This window comes from Simochromis diagramma, unplaced genomic scaffold, assembly GCF_900408965.1.
Source record: "Simochromis diagramma unplaced genomic scaffold, fSimDia1.1 OVJJ01000205.1, whole genome shotgun sequence".
Classification (NCBI taxonomy): domain Eukaryota; kingdom Metazoa; phylum Chordata; class Actinopteri; order Cichliformes; family Cichlidae; genus Simochromis; species Simochromis diagramma.
Window position 1 is genome coordinate 951,098 of NW_024386782.1, and position 10,473 is coordinate 961,570.

Below are 10,473 nucleotides of genomic sequence, written 5' to 3' on the forward strand. Positions count from 1 at the left end.
GTTTTCACACATTTCCTCAATGGTTATGACATATGTACATTCGGTTCTTTCCTCAAGAGTGACTCTTTTTGCGAACTGATCTTCATCCGCACTGCCCTGGACACCCACATGCAGTGCATGGCAGCCAAACAATAACATAAACCTGACATCTCTGCCTTAAACACTGATATATTGTCAGGAATTCTGCATGCCTTTTTAATTCATGAATTCATCTATCAGTACTTCTCTTTCTGAATCTTTTTTCTTCCTGATTTCCATCGGTAAAAATAATTCAAAATGTGTTTAGCTACTGGCTTCTGGATCTGACAGACAGGAAGAGATTACAGTGAATAACAGATCTGACTTCATTTAGCTCCCAGTTTAGAATTGGTTGTTGTTGTTCTCAATTGTTCTGTATTTTTAAGGCTGTTTAAATATTTTTTTTCTTTTTGTTCTGTTTGGGTTTTTTGTTTGGTTTTGTTTTATATTTTGAAAATTAACATTTCTGTCAGTGACAGAGACTTATGTGAACAATTACATTTTGCTGATGTGTGTGTGTGTAATCTCTAAATACATGTTTGTGCCTGTGTGCCCAGCAAACATGACACAGGAAAGTTGTGCAAGACAGAAAAAGAAATAGCATGACTTTTAAGGAAGGACATCCCCTCACCGACAGCATGTTACAGCCTGCGAGGCAGGAAAGGATTCAGTTTTTATTCAGCTCACAGGAACACCATCAAATTTTGGGAACAGCGGACATCCTAAGCTCATACACATCACGGAGAAATAACAAACCGTCAAAAGGTGAGCAATATAATATATACTAAATAGTCATTTTAGCATATTTTCTTTTGGACCTCTTTTTGATAACAAACAGCATCTTATTTTTGTTGCAATACTTACTGGTGATGTAAGCCTGGCAGTAATTAATTTTTTTAATTACTTGCAAAAATCCAACAGGGGAAAATAAACAGTGTGTTTTAGTGGTACCAGAGAAAAGAAATTAAGACTTGATGTCTTGTTCTCATCATATCATCGTATGTTGACCAGTTTGTGAACCTTTAGACTTCTGTCACTATCACTTATATTTATTTTGTCTTTGCAATCAGTGCACAGATGCATCATACTTTTTACCACAAGGTGCAAAACTGACGCAGAGGATGACTGTCTGTGACTTCGGCATATCAGTTTCCGACATGAGACAAAGGAGGAAAAAAAATCAACTTGAAACAAAGACTGTATACTTTTCTTTGACGCAGTGCAGCTAATGTTCGACAAGTTTGGGCTGAATCGTTGGCTTGGTTGCAAATATTTAAACGCTGTGTCAGGGTAGCACATGTCCTCAGTTATTGTGTATGACTGTCTTCTTAATATTATGGTTTGTTTGAATGTTGTTTGTTGAAAGAATCAAATCGTCCAAAAACTCTGTGTTCAGTAATTTCTGTCTCTTTTTAAAAAAAAAAAATAAACTAGTAAAAAACTATATCTAATTTGCTTAACACAGAGAAAAAATAGGTTGTGGTTTTAGGAAGTGTCTAAAATCTATCTGTACAGAGCTGATGGTTAAATGTCGAAAAATAAACACTACCAAAGTCAAACATTTTGGTTTTCATATTTGTAGAAGTTTTTCAGATCTATTAAGTAAAATAGGATTTAGGCTTTGGCGGTGCAGGTTAAACGTGTTTTGGGTGGTCTCCCATGATTTCTGGATTAAGGTATTGAAGCTCTTTCTTGATAAGAAACATCTGTTCAACGTGGAGAGTCCGAAAATGCAGTTCAAAGGTGCTTATCTTAAAAAGATAAATGAATGAATGATAATAAATAATACTGAAGGGGCAATCTGCTAACCTGACAGTCATGCTGAATTATAACCACTGTAAACAGTTTCCATGAAGTTAGCATTTATCAAGGGCTACTTTAGTGTTTTGGACCTCATTAGTTTTGTTTATTTATTGATTTATAGAGTTAAATGTCAATCTCATTTATTTCACCTCTGTAATATTCTTGATATTTAAATTGATCTATAGTTATATATATTTTAGAGCTATTGCTGATGTTTTGTAGACTTTTTAATACATTGTCATATTAAATTAGTTTAGTCTGTTACTGTCATTGTCTTGGAGCAGCTGTAAGCTACATAATTTCCTTTTGGTGTTCTAATGTTTTTTCCCATCTAAAGGATCAAAGATTCTTCTGCCATGAGCTACTCAAGTCTCTCACCTCTGACTGGACCAAACCCCACCCCTGACCCTGATGATGAAAATGCTGTGAAAAATGACTATTCCGCAGCCATTGGTGCCCTCATCCTCAGCTTGGTCTTCCTCCTGGGCGTCCCTGGAAATCTCTTCATTGTCTGGAGCATCCTGGCTCGCTGCCGACAACGCTCAGTCACCACTCTCCTCATCCTCAACTTGGCATGTGCTGATGGGTTCCTCATGGCTCTCACCATCTTTTTCATCATCTACCTGGCCATGCAGACGTGGGTCTTTGGTAACGCCATGTGCAAAATCCTGTTCTACCTGTGCAACTCCAACATGTATGCGTCAATCTTTCTGATAACCCTGATGAGCGTGAACAGGCTGTTGGCCGTGGTCTTTCCACACACACTGTATCACCTGATCACCAGGAAGGTTGTGAGGAGGGTGATCCTAGGCACGTGGGTGCTAGTGATGGTCATGTCTATCCCCTCGTTGGTGTTTCGAGATGTGAAAAAAGAAACTGATGATATGAATCAAACAACATATGTGTGTGCACCCAATCACACACTGCGTAGACATGTAAGTACACTTGTGTTGGTTATTTGTCTGCCACTGATCTGATTAGTTTCATAATCATATTTCCATCCATAAAATGCCTTCAAAAAACCTTCTGCATGTGAGCGCCCGTAAAATAGTGAGTGAGGTATTGAACATGATCACATGCTTTGAGCAAAAGGTCCAGCACACCTATCTGAAATTAGGTTTGTTTTGTTTTTTGTTTTTTAATAAAGATGCATCAACAACTTGAAAATCTTCATTGGATGATATCAGCCTTCTTAATTCACATCAGTTTATAATAGGGTGCTGAAGAGAGAAAAAACTGAGAACAGTCTTTTCTTTAAAAATGAATTCTGTTTCAATGTCACAAACCACTGACTTAAAAAATAATAATAAAAGAAATAATGGTAATACTTACATAAAAATACATTTTATTAGATACAACTTCATGAACAAGTAGACAGTCTATTTTAGCAGGAGGTTGCAGATGTGTTTTTATTGTGTTTAAGGCCTTTTATAGCTACAGCTTAACTAGTATCCATAGTGCTTTGAGCAGATTACTTTTACTAAAAGATTCTTTATACACTAGACTCCATGTGTTTCAAGCTTTTGTGTTGATCCTTCATAAAGGATCAATGCAAAACCTTTATTTTTACAGGTAAAAGTCCTCTTTTTAAAATACTAGTTTTGTTGGCATTTTCCCCTTTATTGGATAGCAAAGCAGTTAAGATAATACTTGAAGAGGAGGAGAGAGGGAAGACATGCAGCAAAGTGCTGTAGGTCAGATTCAAACCTGGGTCATAGCTCTCCAGCCATGTGGCATGTGCTCGCTTGTTCACCCACTAAGCTAAAGTGGCAACAATAAAAGTTGTTGTTAATTAAGGCTGCAAAACTAGTAGCATCCAAATTCCCTTCAGAATGTATAAAGTAAAAATACTTATTATGCAGAAGGTGCTTTTTCACACAAAAGACATCATGACGTGGCTTAAAGTCATCAGATGTTTGATTTTGTCCTCTAATTTGACAAAAACAAAGCAAATAAGTTAATTCAACTTAAACAGTTTTACAATTTTAGCTTTTACTTCTTTATTTGTTTTCCATATTTGGAGAAATCAGTTCATGTCTGAAGAAAAATGCCTTTCTTTATATGCTCTTGTTTTCAGGTGAGGTTTCAGTACGCATTTGAGACAGTGGCAGGATTCATTATTCCTTATGCAATCATTATAACCTGCTATGTTGTCATCCTGAAACGCTTGAGGGAGACCAAGTTCCAACGAAATGCCCGCAGCGAGAAACTCATCCTGGCTATTGTCATCACATTTGGTCTGTTCTGGCTGCCGTACCACGTCATCAACATGGTACAGGTGTGCGAGGGCGTGTTCTTGACAAATATTCGCATCAAATCTGCTCAAAATTTCTGTTAAGAGAGCTGTGCTTTTGAGTGAATACTGAGTGTGTTTTGTTTTCTACCAAAGGTGGCAGCTGCTTGGTACCCAAAGAACTCACCCATAAGAGAAAGGTGAGTAACTTAAGTTTTCTGTAGAGGCTCTTTCTCCACTCTGTTACATATTCTTTACTTGGTTGTACATGTGTGTGCTTTTGTGTGGCATCAATATATGGTTAGTGTGTGGTGACAGTGTGTGTCCGTTTACCTTTATGGTGGGAAGCCTGTCTCGGTAGATTCTGTTGCCCGGATCCCCACAACAGAAGAATAAAGTTGTAGCTGCTGTGTCTCTAGCGGCTAGCTGTGGCTAATGTGTTAGCCAGTGAGTGAGACCCTCGGGTCACATCCATAGCTCAGGACTGATGAGGAAAGTGGATATCTCACAGGCAATGGCAGAGTGTCCAGGCCCTTGGGCGGGATCCACTCCCTCATCAGCTTTGGGATCAGACTACAGTGGGCTAGGCCACCACCCCCTCCCCTGCCTGAGAATAACTTGGGGCGCCTACGGCTCTGTGGACCCTTGGGTCACGTCCCCAGCTCGGCCCCCCACTTCCCACCACACCTGAGCAGGCGAGGAAGGTGGAAGTGTCTGGGCCCTCGGGCGGGATCCACTCTGCTGAAACCAAAAAAAAAAACCAAAAGCTTTTTTGGGTGTGTGTGTGGGGGTGGGGGGGGGGCATTCTTACAAGAGCAAGTACAAACTTTGAATGTTTAAATGCAAAAAGTGCAGTGGAAGTGCTAGAGGAACAGGTCAGTAAGAGCATCTTAGAGAGGTATAGTTTTTCACAAGTAAAGATGGGTAAAGGGTCACCAATCTGCAAAAACTACATCTAAAATATGTGCAGCAATTTCAGAGTAATGTTCCTCAATGTGAAGTTGTAAAGACATTGACCATCCTACCATCTCAAGTACATAATATTATGAAATTATTCAGAATGTGGAGAAATCTATGTGCAATGAACACAGCTGAAAAAAAAAAAATATATATATATGACTTGTCAAACTTTTCCCCTGCAGATTAGATACCATCTCTCAGTCCAGCCGTGCAGTGACCTCAGCTTTGGCCTTCATCAGCAGTTGTGCTAACCCAGTCCTCTACACCTTTGCAGGGAAATCCTACATCAAGAAAAATGGTTTTGCCTTCATGGCTAAGCTATTTGAGGGAACATTATCAGATCAAACAGGAACCAAAAGCACCCAACTCACAACTTATGACAATGTGGGAGAGAGTAATGTTGATTGTCAAAATCCTACAGTGGCTTCTACTCCAGAGAAAAGGAATCTTGAATGAACTTCATACACTAACAGACTGTATATATAAATGAAAGCACTTAAAATTGTGTAAAGCTTTAAGTGGACTTATAGATTTTAGGCTACACACAACAAGCATTAGCACAGCATTTTTTTTTTTATTTAAAATGTGATAACACAATTAAAGTGGAAGTCAGGAGTGTAAGCACAAGCAGTTTACAGATGCACGTAGACGAAGGTAAAGTGTCAGGTCTGTAAATACGTTAAAGCTACAAAAAAAAAAAAAAAAGCGTAATGTATGTATGACACCTACAAAGTTTTTATTCCTTAATGTAAAGACGGATTTTGTAAAATAAAAATTGTGTGAATGAAAACTGATGCTTGCTACTAAAGTACACTTTAAGAAAACTGCATATTCAATATCAAGAAATTTTTAATGCAGTTTACTTTCAATGAAAAAAAAAAATCTTCTCCAATTGACAGTGTCATGAGCTTCTGTCAGATTTGTTACATAGAAGCTCAAGTCAAAGGACTCGTGTTTAACCTGCTCTTTGTCCAACATTTCTACATAATCTGTTTTTATTTTGTCATCGTTAAAGCCAGAATGACTTTGAGCCAAGAAAAGGCACCACCAACTTAAACTAATTGTTACAAATGTAGAAGAGCATCTCTAAATTAAAGAAAATTGGCTACAGCTGCAGAAAATGTGCCATTCCCAATGCTACAATTTCCTCACCAAAAATGGTCAAAGTCAGAGTTTTGTGCAAGAGTGGATTCTCCAGGCTTGCATCGATGCTGGTGATCAATGTTTGAGCGTTGTTAAACACAAGTACACTTGCATACTATTGTTGCTGCCAAGGCACAAGGCTCAGGTCATCTCAAACTGGTTTCCTCAACTTGAAAACGAGCTCACTGCTCAAATAGCCTCCAGTCAGTCTAATACAGCACCTTTGGTTTGTGGAATGAAGGTTGTATCAGCTGCCAAACCCAAAGCAACTGATTCCATCACATCCAAATAGACCAAAATCTGAGTAGTCTTTTCAGCATCTTGTCAAATATCTGCTATAGTAGCAGGCTGTAGCCAATGACAGAGCCCAGTGAGTGTATACTGAGATCAAGACCTCAGTTTTACTGATGCTTTTCATACCTTTCAGTAACGCCTTTTCGCAGATTAGGCAACAGGAATTTTAATTTAGTCATTTTGAGTCATTTTCCCAACTACACTTTAAACATGTTTTGACTGGTCCATTTAGACATGCTCCAGTCTAATTTTAATATTCATTTACCCATTTTGCCCCAACTTCAAATGTACGGCACATTAACCATAATTAAAAAGAAGTCCTTTGCACAGTCCAAGCCCAACACATCCTGCAAAAACAATTCAAATTACACATTTGAAATAAAAACCTGCAAAAGTTTGATTTACAAAAAAGATGCTTTATTGAACACACAGATGTACCTACTACAAATTGTTATCACTGAAATATAGATAGAGTTGTATTTGTCAGTAAACAAAGATTTAATTAAAATAAATTACATTTAATACTTTAAAATCACAACATTTCCACCTGAGGAAACCCAGCAGCCAGAGCTCATGAAGGATCCATCACCTGTCAAACAAAGAAAATAATATTAATAGAGCCTCAAAGGCATTAATTCAGCATTACAATCACTTTAGAGTTTTAAAAAAAAAAAAAAAAGAAAAAAAAAGTGGGGGGTGCTGTTGAACTATGTTGTACTAAACTCTGGTTACACATTTTTAGTACACCACAATCTAAAAACATACTGCACAGACTAAGTAACACTTTAATGTTAACCTAAGTTAATTTAAAGTCATCAACTTAATGGCTTTGCTGACTTCATGCATCACTGACTAGCCAATCAGTGACACGCAGTCTGACGTCACATCTACGGACACATTTTCATATTTCTGCCTCGATTGCTTGGTACCCCGGTTGAGTTTGTACTAAAAATAAAAAGTACCAGGTACTATCACCTAATGGAAAACCCTAAAAAGTGTCCTGACCCGAATAGGGACTAATGAAAACGGGCTATTAGATAATACGGTTCCTTTGTGATGCAAGCTTATTGGCCATTCAATATCAGATTATGGGCTGGATTTTGATATCCAGAGTGGATTGCATTAACCATTTAATTTCAAAAAGTCAAAAAAGAAATTATCCAGCAGAATTTGACCCTAGTTAAATTTTGACTATAGACCACCTGACTTCAGCATCTTAAATTTCTTAATTTTATCTCCTTTTCTCTCTTCATTTATTTATTTGTACCATTTGTATTTTATCTGCTCTATTTCTATTGTATATCTTAACCAGCATCTGAGGGTGGACAGCAAAGAAACAAATTCATTTGCACAGAGAAATGCCTTTTTTCTTTGGACACATGACATTAAACACCTTGAATCTTGAATCTAAAGCTTGGAATTTCCACACTTTTAAACCAACAGATATTGTGATGCAATTTCAGCGAACAAAACTGAAGAAACCTTACCTTGGACACACCCAGGTTCTGAAATCCTGAAAGAGAAAAGGAACATAAGATTAGCTTAACTGTGCACTTACACACCAGAGTGCCTGACCTGCGCCCTTACTGTCAAACCCATCAGTGCAGTGAAAGATAATCATGAGGTTTCAGGTGAAACACGGACTCACATGCAACTCATCATCAAGGTTTGACTAAAAGCTGGCAAGTCTGCATCTGCAGCAGGTATAGGATGAGAACTGAAATGGCACAACTCAATTAATGGGCCTAGTGTAATAAAGCTAAGAGTAAAGAAATAATTTCTTATTTTTTTTATATAATGCACTGTTTAGTTGATGCATTTTGAAATGTGTGAACTGAACATTCAGCTTGTGATTTTGGTAAATATTACAGCAATGTTTATAACTTACAGAACCTATTTAGCTCATTTAGGAATTTACACTCTCAGATAGGACAAGACAGGAAACTCTTTGTTTTACAAGCATAAACAAAGGGAACACGCTGACTCCTCAAGCTCTTAATAAAACGGATTATACCCTTTGTAAACAAGGCCTTAGTGCTTGACCTTTATATTAGTTTTAACTTTGTTACTTATGAAGTTCATAGTGGACGTTAGTTGCCCCAACATAGTAGCACGGAGGTCTTATGCACGGGTATTGTCTTGTTTGACGCAACTAAAATTAACTTCCAATTTTAATCAGTTTCGTTCAGTTCTCGGTGAAGCAAGCCAGCTTCATTTAGATCGTTTTGTATGTGATGTTTGAAGTACACACCAACCCTGACCCACAGGTCTTCCTCCTATGGGAGTCATTAACCTCAAACACATCAACCTAAACTGTTATAACATTACAGAACACAGCCCCAGCACCTTAAAGTTCACTGAGCTCCCAATCAAAGCCTAAATTACATCATTCCCTCGTATGCATCGTTTAATATTCAGCTGCATTTTCCTCATCAGCGGAAACCACGAGGTGCATTTGGCGCTACTGAAGCTGCGAGCTAACAATGTGCGGAAATAACGGCAAGAAACGCGCAAACGCATAAATATAAACACGACACCTGCGACAATAACGAAGAGAATCATCACTAAATGTGAACATTTAGAGTAAAACAAGGTGTCACCTCGTCAGTTCTCGTCTCTCAAGGACCTCACGTCCGACCTGCATCACCGCAACAAGGAAGAGAGGTCGTTAATGAGCCCGAGCCGCAATTTATCTCTTTATCAAACCACGTGTCCCCTGCTCTCTGCCGTCAAGCAAGCAGCTTCCGGGTTTGCCTGTGCCGCATAAAAATAAAAACATCGTTTAACAGTATACTTTCAAGACATCTTCTCTTTAATACGCATCCTGCATATTATTACTGAAACACATTACTACCGAAATGTAAACATAATGACATAAAGTAGCAGCATAGAGGCACAGCCTGAATATACAAGTAAGGAAAATACATACAGTGGCATGCAGTACATTTTCCACATGACTTTATCAATCTCTAACGTCATTTTGGAGGAATTTAGGCCCACACGTCCTTACGGTGTTGCTTCAGCTAATTGACGTTAGCAGGCAAACTTTTATGCACAGCTCTCTGAAGGTCCTGCTACAATATTTTAATAAGGTTGCAGCCTGGACTTTGACTGAGCCAATGCAACATCTTTTTTTAGCCATTCTGTTGCAGATTTGCTGCCAAGCTGTAGCTATGGGACCGATTACTTCTTATTTGACCCTAGAATACTTTTGATTAGCACAGTGAATGCAAGGTGCACAGGTCCTGTGGCCGCAAAACAGTCCTCAAATTGTTACCCCCCTCTACCACCAACAGCTGGTATGAGATGTTTGTGTTGATATGCTGTGTTTGGTTTTTTTTGGCAAACATGGCGGTGTGCATTATGACCAACCATCTCAACTTTGGTTTCATCTTTCCAAAGCAGCACATTGTTACACACACATATATATGTGTGTGTGTGTGTGTGTGTGTGTGTGTGTGTGTGTGTGTGTGTGTGTAGCTAACATAAATAACAACATTAAATTATTATTGTTGTTACTGTTGTTAAGATTTTTGTTTAGCTTTTGTTGATGTTGGACTGTGGCCCATGGCGCTATTGTAATATTTACGTTTTGTATTACCCTTTAATTAGCAGAAAATGATACCATAAATGGCATTTTTATTTCACTCGTATTCCTGTGCATCTGTGCTAATCCTGCAATGATAAATGTCTGTTACAAGATATTCGCTTTAAACTTAAAAAAAAACAAACAACTTTTGTTTGTTTTAACTATGCTCTTCTACATTAATAATTTATTGCCTAATATTACCTAATTTCTTACCTAATCAAGGGTAAACATTTCTCATTCGGATGCTGTAGTTACGTCAGAGGCGGTGTGAGTTAAACTTTTAGTACTTAAAGCTAAAGAAGTTTGGGGTTATATCTCATATTATTCCTTTAAATTTGAAAAGGAACGACATCACATCACTAAAACCAGCAGGTGTCAGCTGTTACTAAAGAATTCCGACTTCGGTCAAGCCAACTGTGAACTACAAAATGAC

At 38.0% G+C, this 10,473-nt stretch overlaps 1 protein-coding gene and 1 long non-coding RNA gene across 3 annotated transcripts; one reads left to right on the forward strand and one right to left on the reverse strand.

Annotated features, from left to right (window-relative positions):
* Window positions 1-616: 616 nt before the first annotated feature.
* On the forward strand, window positions 617-5,804 carry LOC120723475 (leukotriene B4 receptor 1-like). Of its 2 annotated transcripts, none has more exons than XM_040014936.1 (5): window positions 617-783; window positions 2,159-2,756; window positions 3,899-4,093; window positions 4,211-4,254; window positions 5,197-5,804. In XM_040014936.1, the coding sequence occupies exons 2-5, from the start codon at window positions 2,178-2,180 to the stop codon at window positions 5,468-5,470; spliced, it is 1,092 nt and encodes a 363-aa protein (XP_039870870.1). In that variant the 5' UTR covers window positions 617-783; window positions 2,159-2,177; the 3' UTR covers window positions 5,471-5,804. The 2 variants fall into 2 exon arrangements, with proteins under 2 accessions (XP_039870870.1, XP_039870862.1); XM_040014928.1 differs by having other exon boundaries at window positions 627-783; window positions 3,899-4,099.
* Window positions 5,805-6,846: 1,042 nt separating this feature from the next.
* On the reverse strand, window positions 6,847-9,861 carry LOC120723515. The gene is made up of 3 exons (XR_005693764.1): window positions 9,052-9,861; window positions 7,939-7,964; window positions 6,847-7,040 (listed from the first exon to the last, which is right to left on the reverse strand). It is a non-coding gene; the product is annotated as an uncharacterized LOC120723515 (long non-coding RNA).
* Between the last annotated feature and the right edge of the window lie 612 nt (window positions 9,862-10,473).

Bases quoted from the DNA above. Each gene is read 5' to 3' on its own strand.
- LOC120723475 (XM_040014928.1), top strand. From the start codon at position 2,178: ATGAGCTACTCAAGTCTCTCACCTCTGACTGGACCAAACCCCACCCCT. The intron at 4,100-4,210 runs GTGTGCGAGGGC...TTTCTACCAAAG, and splicing joins ACGTCATCAACATGGTACAG to GTGGCAGCTGCTTGGTACCC. The intron at 4,255-5,196 runs GTGAGTAACTTA...TTTCCCCTGCAG, and splicing joins AACTCACCCATAAGAGAAAG to ATTAGATACCATCTCTCAGT.